At 44.1% G+C, this 13,832-nt stretch overlaps 1 protein-coding gene across 5 annotated transcripts in view; it reads right to left on the minus strand.

Annotated features, from left to right (window-relative positions):
- The window catches only part of GRM5 (glutamate metabotropic receptor 5), a 247,489-nt gene that overhangs the window by 39,157 nt on the left and 194,500 nt on the right, over positions 1-13,832 (minus strand). For all 5 annotated transcript variants that reach the window (XM_083436136.1, XM_083436134.1, XM_083436135.1 and 2 more), the window contains exons 5-7: positions 6,363-6,609; positions 3,917-4,085; positions 3,478-3,604 (exon numbers count right to left, since the gene is read on the minus strand). In XM_083436136.1, coding sequence (XP_083292262.1) covers positions 3,478-3,604; positions 3,917-4,085; positions 6,363-6,609 — 543 coding nt within the window. The remainder of the gene's footprint in view (positions 1-3,477; positions 3,605-3,916; positions 4,086-6,362; positions 6,610-13,832) is intronic.

Genomic DNA, 13,832 nt, shown 5'->3' on the forward strand with positions numbered 1-13,832 from the left:
GCTCCTTGATTGTTACTCATAAAGCTGATATTTGATTGCTCTTCTAAGCTTGTTGTTGCTGTTCTTTGGGGCCCCCTGTTGAGTCCTTACAAGCCAGCTGGCATTGGGTTTGCTCATATCTTAAACTACTTGATGCTTAGTCAAGTATTCAGCTCCTTGAGAAAACCTCACCTGTGCTCTCACAGTCCTCTCGATTGCATTTTCAGTGCACTCTATAACTGAACACCAGCCATCCTTTCAATTATTAAAAGCGACACACACGTTCCCAGTCAACCTTGTCACAAGGGGTAGAATTATATTCTCCATTAACAGCTGCCTTTCATCCTCTCCCACTCTGTAGTTTTATGGAAAGTAAATCCTATGGAATTCAATGGAGCCTACTTCCAGGTTAGGATTGCAGCTTAAATCAAACCAACCCATTGAATCTTGACCAAGATAGAGTCCTTCCTTCCTTCCTTCCTTCCTTCCTTCCTTCCTTCCTTCCTGCCTGCGACCCAGAACATCATAAATGGTTCCCCCACATGCTATCCCCCTAACAGCCCTGTAAGGTAGGTTAAAGTTGAGATACAACCAATGCGCTTCATGGCTGTATGGGGTTTGGAATCAGGGTTTTCCTATCCAATCCTTCCTCTAAACAAAATATATTTCCCCCCCTTCCAGTAGCACCTTAGAGACCAACTAAGTTTGCTATTGGTATGAGCTCTCGTGTGCATGCACACTTCTTCAGATTTCGTATGCATGCACACGAAAGCTCTTACCAATAACAAACTTAGTTGGTCTCTAAGGTGCTACTGGAAGAATTTTTATTTTATTTTGTTTTGACTACGGCAGACCAACATGGCTACCTACCCATAACGTCCTCTAAACGTTACACCAGCCTGGTTCTTTACTTCATATTCACACTATTTATTCACAGACTGAAGCTGCTTTGGGGAAACAATGCATCAAAACACAACGTTGAGTAAGAAACGAGATGACAGATACATGGTAGCTATGGATTGTGGCTATTTTGTGTACACTGCTTCCCAAACCAGAGGTAGGAGTGCACTGGATGCAGAATAAATGGGAGTGTGTACTCCCATTTATGAAGAGAAAAAGTTATGAAGAGAATCCAGTCATGCCATATAGAATACTGAGTGATAACTTTTGTGATGGCTAATTGCAGATTGCGTGAATGGTACATTGGTTATTTACACTCCACCCTTCTTGCAAGGAACTCAAAGTAGCATGCATGGTTCTCCTCCTGCCCATTTTATCCTTGTGAGGTACCTTAAGCAGAGAGACAGCGACTGGCTGGAGTTAACCCAGTGAGCTTCATGGCTGAGCAAGGATTTCAATCCTGGCCTCTCAGGTCCTAGTTTGACAGTCTAACCACCACACCTGGTTCTCTGTTAGGGACCTGTTTTGTCTAGATCTGTCTGGAGGGATTTGTGAAAGACCTCTGAGAAATGCTCACCAATCTCAGCGGCTTCCTCCAAAGACCTTTCTTGAGAAAGACCCTCCGAATTCACCTTTGTTTTTGCTCTAGGTGAAATCTGGTGGCAGCACAGTAAGAATCGAGCTGGCAACTCAGCTTCCACATCAAGGATTGTTCTCCAGCACCTCATTAGTATGCTTAGGGTAAGTCTTCCTTTGGCTGCTTTTCAGGGAACTTCTTGCTAGCTTACACTTGAAGTGCTAAAGGGCTGAACTGTGATCCAGGAAAAGGAGAAGGGGGGGGGGCAGGAAGCAGGGGTGTCCTTAATTTACTCCATCAGATTAGTTAGATACTTTTCTTCCAACTATAGGAAAAAGCACATTTTTGAAGTCTATTGCAATTAAATAGAAGCCTTTCAGGCATTTCACGGACTCCAAAATACCGAGCTTCCTTGTTCTCACCTCAAAAATCAAATTTCCAACACATTTAGAGGACATTAAGAATGAGAAATGCCGATATAGCCTGCAGATAAATCAAAGGCCGGTAAAGAATTAATTGCATCTTCTCTCCATCCTTGCCTCCAAAGCTTCTGGAAGTAACTCTCTGTTTTGGTTGCTCCATGAGTGACAAAGAATATGGAATTCAGCCCCCACAGGAGGTAGCAGTGATTGTCGCAGTTCTGGCCCAGACCACAATGACACAGGTTCTTACTTGAAAATAAGGAAGAGGTCTGACTTGAGAGCAGAGAAGACCTAACAGGCTCAGTAGCAGGTAATGAGTCCCAGAGGCTGCTACATTCAGGCTAGAGGGCAGGGAAGCTAAGGCTACATGGGTTGGGGAACAGCGGTCGAAGTGTAAGGAGTCCAAGATCAGAGTTGTCCCAATGGGTAGGCACGCTCACCTGCCAAGTCTTGAAAGACAAGGCAAGAAACGCTTACTTGTAAGACTCCTGTGCCTTACAAGATTACTGGGTCCACAGATGCTCACTTTGTTGGGAATGATGTACCTGTTGCCAGTGATGGGAGTGCTGCCTGGTCCTTCAAGACCAAGTGGTGACCTCCCCTTCTGACTCTGGTTCCTCCACCCCTAGCATTGGGGTGATGCCCTACCTGGATTTCATTGCTGCATTCTTCTCCCCAGGAAGTAAAATGGAAGATGGGAAGACTGTTTACCCAGCCAAGGCAGCCATATCCTGGGAGAAGGAAGTATCTGCTTCTTCTAGGCTCTGTTCCTCGGTCTCAGCTCCCTCTCATCACCCTCCTACCATTTGACAGAGTGAGGCAGCTGCCTCAGGCAGCAGATGCTGAGAGCGCAGAAGCATCAGTCCCCATAGGACCAAATTCTCCATTCCAATCCTGCTGGCTTCAAAGGTTTGCTTCACCTGCATATTCCCCACAGGGAACGCACTGCAGAGCAGCACCCAGCAGGATTGAACTCTCCACTCGGCAACTGATGAGCAAAGCGTTCAATCCTGTTGGCTGAAGGGGCCACAGAAAGCTGAGTGTGAAGCCCCTTCCTCCATAGGGCACCGAGGGGGACAGGAACAGAAGATAGTTTCCTGGAAGACATAATGGCTGGCTGAAACCTTGAATGGGACAACACCCCACAACATTTTGTTCCAAGTAGGGATGGGTGAATCTCTTAATTTTAGTTTCACATTTTTAAATTCAATTTGCAACATTTCCACCCAAGTTTGCATGAACTTTTAAAAAAATCCTTATAAAAATTCATCAGAATTATAATGCCTATTCCTCATAATATACTCATTTGCATGCAATTTTGCCCAATAAGCATTTTTTTTTTGCTACCAATTTTCCCTAGCAGAACACCTTACTCTTTGCTATTTTCAGCAATATGTGCATTTCCACACACACCTTCCCCTAATATGCACATTTTTGTATACAGTTTTTGGCTTGAGAAAGGGGCATTGCATAACTCAGGGAGGTGTGGATTTCAATGGGTAGGTGTGCTTCTGTCCACATATTGTTTTGGGAAGTGTGAATTAAAGAGCAATCCCACCCCAGTTGCAGGTCCCATTCGTAAGATCATAATCTACATACCAGTGAGTTCATGGTTGGGCCAAGAACCCAACTCGCAAGCTGTGCATGTGTATTCATCGAAGACAAATTCGTTCTCTTTGCACCGTGTGCAAGTCCAACAACAACTGACTTCACCTTTGCGGATAACCTAAGAAGAACACATCAACATTTCAATGTCTGCAAAAATATTTTGCTTTATGCAATTTTTTAAAAGAAAATTAACCTGCCTCCACCCCCCGTTCACATTTTATACACCTCTCTCCTGTACATATATTTTACCAAATGGGCTGAAGCTATTTATGGATGCTATTTCCATATGATCAGCCAACACTTCCCTTGAGCTAAAACTACTCACCCATTTTCAGATTAGCTTTCAACGCTTGCCAAAAGCTGGGGCCCGGCTTTGGTTGGGAGCCAGAAGCCCTGAGCGCATCATGAACTCCAAAGGACCTTCATTTACCTTGATCTCTCCTTTCTCACATGGCTCGCTGCAGACAGATCTGATGGCAGAATTTTTATGGGCCCAAATTTCGTTGTCGTCCATTTTCAGTTCGCCATTGTCCCAACTCCCAACGTTGATATAGTCAAAGTAGTCCTTTCCCATTTTCTTAAAGTTCATGATCTCGTACCTTTCGAACAAAAAGGACAAATCATGCAGTTGAGTTGTAAGGAAATTGCCTTATACAGACTCAGACTATTTAGCTAAGTATTGTCTACACTGTTTGGCAGCAGCTCTTCAGGGTTTTAGGCTGGGAGTCAAAATTAACCTGGTCCCAGAGAACAGTATGCAAATATAGAAGAGGATCCTTAAGACTGGACACTGCTAGGACCAGCCCAAGACATTTTGCCGCCTGAGGTCCACTACTTTCAATGAGCCTACTCAGAGTAAAATGTAGTGCAATGCTACCCATTGGGTTGTATCTGACTAAGTCCTACTTAGAATTTTGATGAGTCTACTCTCAGTTGGCCTTGGTCAGATACAACCACAGCATATTGTGTCACAGGTATGCTGCATATTGAGATCAACAATTAAAAAGCCAAAATACATAATGGCATACGCAATCCAGACAAGGAAATATAAATTCCCAACAGAAACAACGCAAAGTTAAATATGACTATACTAAACAGGGCTAAAATGTATCTGCTTCATAATAGAAGCATGCTGTGCATTGTTTAAAAACTTGAAATATTACATTGGGTTACAAATGCATGCCTATTTTTCAAAAAAAAAAGATCCACTGGCATTCTATGGTGTTCTGTGATTCATGCAACCCTGAAATGCTGTCAGGCATTACACAGGAATTTAAGAGGCTGCCTTATTCTGAGCCAGACCACTGGTCCATCTACTTCAATGATGCCTACACTGAAGTCAGCAGCTCTCCAGGCCTTCAGAAAGGGGTTTATTCTGGCTCTTCCTGGAGATGCTGGGAATTGAACCTGGGACGGTCATCTACTGTACCACCGAGCCACCACCCTTCCCCTGAAGTTAATGGCTGGATCCAGAGTTCCTGTGAGCAGAATCCCACTGAGATCCCACATCCAACCCTAAACCAATGTGATCTTTACAATCCCCTTGCCCTATCTGTGTAGGTTTCTGGCCATTTTAGATCACTGCTCAGGGGAAAGCAGAGCATCATCAACCATGGAGAAGGACATGGCATTGCCCTTTCACCTGTGGAGTCTACTCATCTTCCTATATGTTGATCATCATAGCATCATTTCTCTCTGACCATGAGTAAGAGGTCCACACTCCACACTGCAGAGACTTGGCTAAGAGCCACTGTGTTTTCTCGCCTGCATGGATCCTCCTAGTCCTTTTATAAGCTTCAGAGACCACAGTCCTTTAAAAGGGTTTATTAAAGTGTAATTTGAATGTGCGACTTTTCCAAATAATTGGCGGTTTAGGCAGGTGTCGTTGGGGCTGAGTTTTTGCCTATTATTTGCATCACCAACTGAAAGGTGGCGTATTAGACAGTGTAAGTTTCACTTGAAAACTTCCACATTGAAAATGATGTGATTGTCAGAAGCCCTGAAATACTGATATATATTTTCCCGCACACACAACTTATGTGACCCAAAGTATAATTTTCCTGCTGTGGATAATATATAATAGAGGTGAGACCCTTTTTTCCTGGGCATTCAGAGGGAAGAGAAAGTCAGACAGAGAGAAGGAGAGAAATTAGTTGACTGCCTGCCAAGGAAAAAAGCTTAAGTCTTTTGACGCTCGCTTCAAGTGATCAAAAGCACTCGCTGACGGAGCTTCTCTGCCAACCAGCTAATTCAAATGAATCCAGAATAGTATGAGAATAAAGTATCATTTAGACTTCTGCATAAATCAGCCAGTCCGATCCATGGTAAAGCCATGGTGTGTTTAGAAAGGTATTTGCAGGGCTCTCATTCACATGGAGGCAGAAGCAATTCACCAGGCTAGCTTCCCAGTGGGTGCTGCTTACTGGAAGGAAGAGGGGAAGGGGTAAGGCAGTGGGGAGGTTGGTGTGGTGGAAATGGAGCCAATCTGGCACTCCTGCTGGTGCATTTACACTTTGCTGACCTCCCTACTGCTTCATCCTCTCCCTCCCAGTAAGCATGGGTGAATCACCTGACGGGAAGATAGCACAGAAGCTCTGCCCCACTCAGAAAGCTTTTTCTGCATGAGAGATACCCATCACGTTCAGCTTAATATGTGGATAATGCCCATTCACAGATGTTTCCACATTGCAGGTTGAGCAGCACACATGTGGACATTGGCCTTGGGCTACTGTACGGGACCCCTGCTTCTCACTAGACAGTGGAGTGATGCCTGGATAGGAATTTAGCAAGGCACACATCCTAATAGTTACAATTAAGACACGGAGCAACGATTAAGGCATTTCATGCTTTCCAGGTTGATAGCTATTTAACAGTACCGTCCCGGTGAGTCTCCATTCTCGTCGAATGTGATCATATCCCCAGAAACTCCAGTGAAGTTGGCCTTCATAAGAGCATCGAGGAGTTTCCGTCCATCAATGGGCTTCATAGCATCACAAAGACCCGCGTAGCCTGGGCAAAGTGCCATCTGCATGTTATGCAGGCCGTAAGCCATGGAGTATATTGCGTTAATCACAAAGCCCATCTTGGAATCTTGGACATGTTGTGTTTCTAAGGTCAGATTGCCTGTTGAGAAGCACAGCACATTGCAATGGTTAGCATGCTCAAGATAATAAAATTAAGTTTTAGTTTTATATCAACAGGAGCCCCTACCCCCTTTTAGGGCACTGGAATTTTTTTGGGGGGGAACCTAGTTCTGACACCAGATACAAACATTAACTCTTCAATAAGGTCAGCGACAAAGCACTGTTATTTTCACGGAAGTCATCCCACGGGCTTCATCGATAAGTGCCTGCACACCAAGTTGCTGGCATCTCAACAAAAGACGTTAGTTAAAAAGAACAGTTGGAAGAAAATGTTCCCTGGCATATTAGCTGCGAAGGACCAAGCGATTTCCCTGCAACCAAAAATATTACCATGACGACGAAATATTGTGAGATTGCCGAAGGAGCAGGCCAATGTCAAAGCACGTGTTTCTGAACTCTCTCCGTGCCATGGCTTGAAAGGTGTTGAGCACAAATAGTTTTTGTTGAAATCTGTGGGAGCAGCTGAGCACATAAGGACCTTCTAGGACAATGGCCATTATAAGTCCTTCCAAAGGGAACTCACCCACACCTTCCGCTGGAAGTTAATAAATAGTGTTCAGCTGGAAAGGAAAGTGTTGGGTTTGTGCTTCTTCCAAGAAGCTATTCATGCCCCACAGTCATCCTGAAAAAGCATCACTTTATATAACTCTGCATCAGTTTGTGAAATATTCCCACATGTCCCTATTTTCTCCCTTTCTTTGCTTTTTTGGGGGAGGGAATGTGACAATTTTCGGGTGAGTTCCTTTCTTCAACGTTCAGCTTGCTGGAGTCTCCAGAACTTAAAACTTAGCAGAGCAAATGGAAGCATCATTCAATGGTATCAAAAGCCACCTGGAGACCAAGGAGAATCAACAGGGTCACACTCTCCTCATACAGGGCAGCCAGCTCATCATACACGGTAGTTTCCATGCCAAAACCATGTCTAAACCCTGACTGAAATGGATCTAGAAAATCAGTCTCATCCAGAAGAGTCAGGATTTGGTTATCAACCACGTGCTCAAGAACCTTTCCCAAGATGTGGACATTAGTGGCCCCTCAATAGTAGACTACAAATGTAGTAGACTACATTTTCTGGATCCAGGGAAGCCTTCTCAAGGTGCAGTCCTTTAAGTAAGCCTCTCATGAGAAGGCTCCCTGGCCCAACCAGCTGTCCCATCTTTACCAATTTTTATGAGCTATGAAGGTCAAGTGCCAAGAGCACATGTGGTCACCTGCACCAATCCGAGCATTTTGTCCACATTCTTGAGCTGTGCCAGCTAAAACTCATCTAGGAAAACAGGACTAGAAGGCATTCTGGAAACCTTGCAGAAATATGGATTTCAATGGGTGGCTGGCTATGTTTTGGTTTGAATGTTGTTTTAGAAAGTGCCAATTATGTACAGTAGCATGTATTTTCCCAATCCATGCTCAGGAAGGATTTTACAAGGGCAGAGCATTAATTGAAGGGGTGGTGCAGAATAATTTCATTTGAACCCACAGGATCTTCAGTGTATCATTAATAATATGCCTCGGTTTTTTGAGCTGAAAGGCTTCATAATATAATTTAAGATCAGGCACTCCCATTTGTCTCTAGAATGATACAAAGTTTGGAGGGTTGTTCTACTTTGCTTACCATCCATGCTTCTCCACATATATATGTATTTCTGCAATTGCCTTCCAGTGACTTCTTATATCTTCTCCTATTACATTCAGGGTGTATTTATTGCTCAGTGGCACTAATAACATATAGGACATCCCTTCATTTATCTTCCAAGACCTCACCATTCCCCCATGTGTCTTGCTTTTCAACTTGCCCTGCTACTACTCAGCATATTATTGTTTTTTTGCAGTGCTCCAGAAACTAGCCTTGTCATATGCTCCTTTCACAGAACCAAAAATGCTTTCTGTTCTCTTTATGCAGCTCAGCATTCTAGAGCCAGTTGCCAGGCAACCCCCAAGTGCATTCTCTTTCCCCTGCTCTTTTTGAGCTTGGATCTCATTGGCTAGGAGTGCCTTTTAGGAGCTACAGCTCCTAAAACCATTCTTGGGCAGGAATAGCCTGACCACAGTGTTCAAATGCATGGATTGGTAACCTCAAAGTTTGATTATTGCAATGTGCTCTGATGTGGGGTAGGGTTGTGGGAGGGATTTGGCCCAGTTCACATTTAAGGGCAAGCCTACTTAATTCTCACTTTCTGAGACAAGATGCTGACTGAAACTCAGCCATCTTGTGAATATTTCACATCTCTGAATTTTGCAATGCGGTTCTCCAATGAAGTAATGTGCACAAAAATCAGAGATGGATTTAGGGGAGAGCAACTGGATCGCCCTCATAGGGCACCGAGTCGAGGGGGATCCACAACAATGATGTAAAATGGAAGGTGAGAGAGGTGTGTGTGGGGGGTGCATATGCAGAAATTTGGTGTTGCACAGAGCGCTGCTGAAATTTGGAACCCCCAAGTCCACCACTGCAAAAATATATGCTAGGATAAAGTGCTCATAAAAAGGTGTCTATTGGAGAAATGAACATTCCAAAATGCATTGCATTAGGTAATGCTGCTTGACAAAATCATGTATTGCATGGTGCAGTTGTCAGACTGCCAGCCTAGGAGCTGGGAGACCGGGTTTCAAATCCCCATTTGGTCATAAAGCTCAGTAGGTGACCTTGGGCCAGCCACAATCTCTCATCCCCACTGGGTTGTTGTCGGGATAAAAATGTGGTAAAGAACCCCTTACGGGGTCCTCCCTACGGGATCACATTCACCCAGTGCTATACCAGCTGCACTGGCTCCTGGTGGAGTACAGGATCAGGTTTAAGGTGCTGGTTTTAACCTTTAAAGCCGTATATGGCCTAGGACCCTCGTACCTACAGGACTGCCTCTCCTGGTATGCCCCACGGAGGACCTTACGGTCTTCAAACAAAAACACCTTGGAGGTCCCAGGCCACAGAGAGGTTAGGCTGGCCTCAACCAGAGCCAGGGCTTTTTTCGGTTGTGGCCCTGATCTGGTGGAATGCTCTGTCACAAAAGACTAGGGCCCTGCGGGACTTGACATCTTTCCGCAGGGCCTGCAAAACAGAGCTGTTCCACCAGGCCTTTGGCCAAGGCACAGCCTGACCCCCTCCTTTGGTAATTCTTCACAGAACTCTAACCCAATGGTTGCCATCAATTTGATTTGAACTGATTTTATAATGAATTGATTTTAGAATGCTGCATTATTTTACTGTTGTTAGCCGCTCTGAGCCCGGCTCTGGCTGGGGAGGGCGAGATATAAATAAATTGTTGTTGTCCCTGCTGATCCTTCCCTTTTGTGCATGTCCATTTTAGGTACAAAACAAAAAAGTCACGTACACCTTGGACATTGGGAATAGCTATTAGTTGACACAGGGAAGACCACAGAGGATGAGGAGAGAAATGGCCAAGGGAGAAATATGTTGCATGTGCTTAAACTTTATTACAGTAAGACAAGCTTTTCCAATCTGGCACCCCCCAGATTTTTTGGACTACAAATCCCATCATCCCTGAGCATTGGCCATCCTGGTTAGTGCTGATGGGAACTGAAAGATTGCAGTAGGCCATAGGTAGTGGATTGTTGTTCCAAAGGCTTGATGCAAAAGGTGGGGGTTGTGGGGTTGGAAGAAAGAATAGAGGTGGCATCATGCAGGTGATCTTGGGAGCAGGTGATCATGCAGGTGATCTTGGAAGAGTGGGAGACCTTCATCCTACTGAGCAAAGGCTGCAGTGCTGGAATATAAATCTCCCCATGTCGTTTGCCCACTCTTTTGTTTGGGGGAGATGCAAAATCTCTGCAGCAGAAACAGCTTGTGTTTTGCCGAAGGCCATCTCGATCTTCCAAGAGGCATTAAAACAGACACACACAACAACAACAAACACAGAGGCCATTAATGTGCTTTATGGAAGGTTGCAAAGAGTGCCTTTGCTGCAGTGCTTTTTCAAACTAGCAAAGGGTGTCAGTGGCAAAACATGCTTTTGCAGTTGCTCTGCGATGGAAAGCTGGCTTGCACAGACAGACGTAGGAGGCACGTTAATTTAAATCAAGACATTCATATATAAACCATGAAGAGTACTGCAGTGTTCCACACAGCCACCTTCCAATTGCTGATATGGTAAGGCAATACTTTATATATTTGACACAATATGAAGGGAGGCATAGGAAGGTGAGTTTTCTGAGTCAGCCCATTGGTCCAGCAAACTCAGGGTTGTCTACACTGTCCGGCAGTGGCTGGCCATCCAAGGGTTCCAGGCATGGGACATTCCTAGCCCTGCCCGAAGATGCCGGAGATTCAACTTATCGCCTTCTGCATAGAATCATAAAGTTGTAGAGTTGAAAAAGACCTTGAGGGTCATCTCATCTAACCCCCTGCAATGCAGGGATCTTAGCTAAGCAACAACAAACCTATGTTTATGTGAAACATACTCAATAAACACACAAGACGTAATTGGCTATACTTTTGGAAAAAGAAGGTATACTATTCATTGTATACTCTAAACGGCCTCGGCCCAGTATACCTGAAGGAGCGTCTCCACCCCCATCATTCTGCCCAGACACTGAGGTCCAGCGCCGAGGGCCTTCTGGCGGTTCCCTCATTGCAAGAAGCAAAGCTACAGGGAACCAGGCAGAGGGCCTTCTCGGTAGTGGCGCCCACCCTGTGGAACGCCCTCCCATCAGATGTGAAAAAGATAAACAACTACCTGACATTCAGAAGACATCTTAAGGCAGCCCTGTTCAGGGAAGTTTTTAATGTGTGACATCTTAGTGTATTTTTGGTCTTTGTGGAAGCCGCCCAGAGTGGCTGGGGAAACCCAGCCAGATGGGCGGGGTACAAATAATTTATTATTATTATTATTATTATTATTATTATTATTATTATTATTATTATTATGTCAAATTGTAGATTTCAACGGAACTGTAACAACCCTTCAGGTGAATTATTGGACTCTATGAACAGGCAGGTGGAATAGACACATACATGTATGGACCTTATGCATGAACTGACTAGAGAATGAAGTGATCCACTGGGTCTTCTGCTTTTTTGTTGAACTTTATGAGACTTCCGTTGGAATCTACAGTTTGATACAATGAATAGTATACCTTATTTATTCAAAAGTACAGCCAGTTACGTCTTGTGTGTTTATTGATTAAGGAATCTTAGCTAAAGCATCCATGACAGATGGCCACCCACCATCCAGGGAGAATCCACTATCTCCCAAGGGAGCTTGTTCCACTATCGAGCAGCTCTTAATGTCAGAAAGCTCTTCCCGATGTTTACTCAGAATCTCCTTGTAACTTGAAGCCATTGGTTCGATTCCTACCCTCTAGAACAGGAAAAAACAATCTTGCTCCATCTTGTGCATGTGCTCTGTCACTGAGTTGTGGCCCAGGAAGGGAGGTGGCGCTGTTTAAGCCTTGATGGGGAAGCTGTGAGATTCAAACACCCCCCTGTTGACATAGCTATTTAAAGGGACAGGAGGCACCTACAAATCAAGGGACTGAAACAGCTAATACAGTCATCAGACTCAAATGCTCCCTGCTGACTTTTTGTTTAATAATAATAATAATCCTCACAGGGTTGTTGCAAATTAAAAATTGAGAAGGTACACAGAACATGCTGTAGTGATAAGAACATTGGGCTATGACTTGGGAGACCAGAGTTCAAATTTCCCACTGGGTAACCTTGAACTAGTCAACATTTATCAGCCTAACCTACCGCATAGGGTTGTTGTGAAGATAATATGTGGGGAGGAGTAGGCATGCTACCTTGAGAAAGTTAAGATACACATGCAATAAAGCAATAAATACAAATGTCACAAAACAAGTGTTTACACATCTTTCCTAATCGTTGTGGTCAACTAGCTTTTACTCAGAGTAGACCCATTTAATAGCCATGACTAATTTAGGCCCCTTGATTTCAACAGGTGAACTCTGAGCAGCCCTTGATGTGGAAGCAATTCAAGCAGTCTGTCCCCACCCCTGATAGAAGGGCACATTTGTTACCCAAGGAAAATTTGAAACCTTCAGGGAGGGAGGGAGGAAGGAAACGGCATATTACCTTTTTGTTCTGGTAATTTCTCCTCCTAATTAAGAATAATCAGCATAATAGCTGTGAGAATAGATTGCACTGAAAATCCATTCTAATTGAAATTAAGTGGAATGCTGAGCAGTAAATTATGTTGCAATATGCAAAACTTTTAACAAAGTATTCACCCCCAGAATTAAGTGTGCATGCACTGTGTAATTAATTATACTAGTCGTTTAACAGAAATCTAACTTGAACCAGAAACAACATTGGTAGGTTTTTTGAAAAAAACACACGGAAAAAATCTATTTTATTACATACAGTTCTCTTCAATTTTCTTTTAAGAGCCGGATGATTTTGATCTACTGGGATTTGTGCTGTGTAATTTTGCAGATGGCCTGGTGATAGTTTTCTAGGCAGACAATTCAAGCTCAAGTGAATAAGAGTTAAATTGAAATGGGCCTGTTTCCACACTGCACAGAAACCAACCACTACCAGGGATTCAGCTGAGCTACAAACCTGTGCTTTTCAAAACTAGGTTGATCTCTCAGCCCACAGAATGTGGAGAACTGGGGTGGGGTGGGGGACAAACCGGGGTGGGGGGGACAAACCTATTATTGTGGATTTGACCAAAGGGGAGCAAAGCAGAAGGCTTCTTCAAGCAAGTCAAAGGCCCATCTAGTCCATCACCTCACAGTCGCCAATCAGAAGCCTACAAAAAGTCCACAAGGAGGATCTGGGAAGATGTGGCAATCTGTCCCTCCTTCATTGCCCCACTCATTCACTTGCAGGGAATTCACAGTCACCTAATACTAGCAGGTACATCCTTCGCTACCTGTATCCAGTGTTTTCCTTTTCTCCACAGGTACATTCTGCTTTTTAATTTGATTCTTCTGAAGGGTTACAAGTTCTTTGAGAAGCTGCCTCTTGTGCCATTTTTGCAGAGCTATTGTGCTGCTTAAATTGTGATATTGTCTTGAATGGTACACCAGATACCACCTGCAAGTGGTGTTTTTTTTTACCTAAATAATTGTAATGGCTCTGCATGCTCCCCCCACCCACTGGATCGGATTCAGGGCCTAATCCAGGACTTCAGATTGGGTCCAGTTTGACACGGGCCAACCTCCACCTCCCAAATCAATCCAAGGGCCAGGCCTCATGTTCAATCAAGGTTTTAAAAGGTTAAT

Source organism: Podarcis tiliguerta (genome assembly GCF_965153285.1).
Source record: "Podarcis tiliguerta genome assembly, chromosome: 4".
NCBI lineage: Eukaryota > Metazoa > Chordata > Lepidosauria > Squamata > Lacertidae > Podarcis > Podarcis tiliguerta.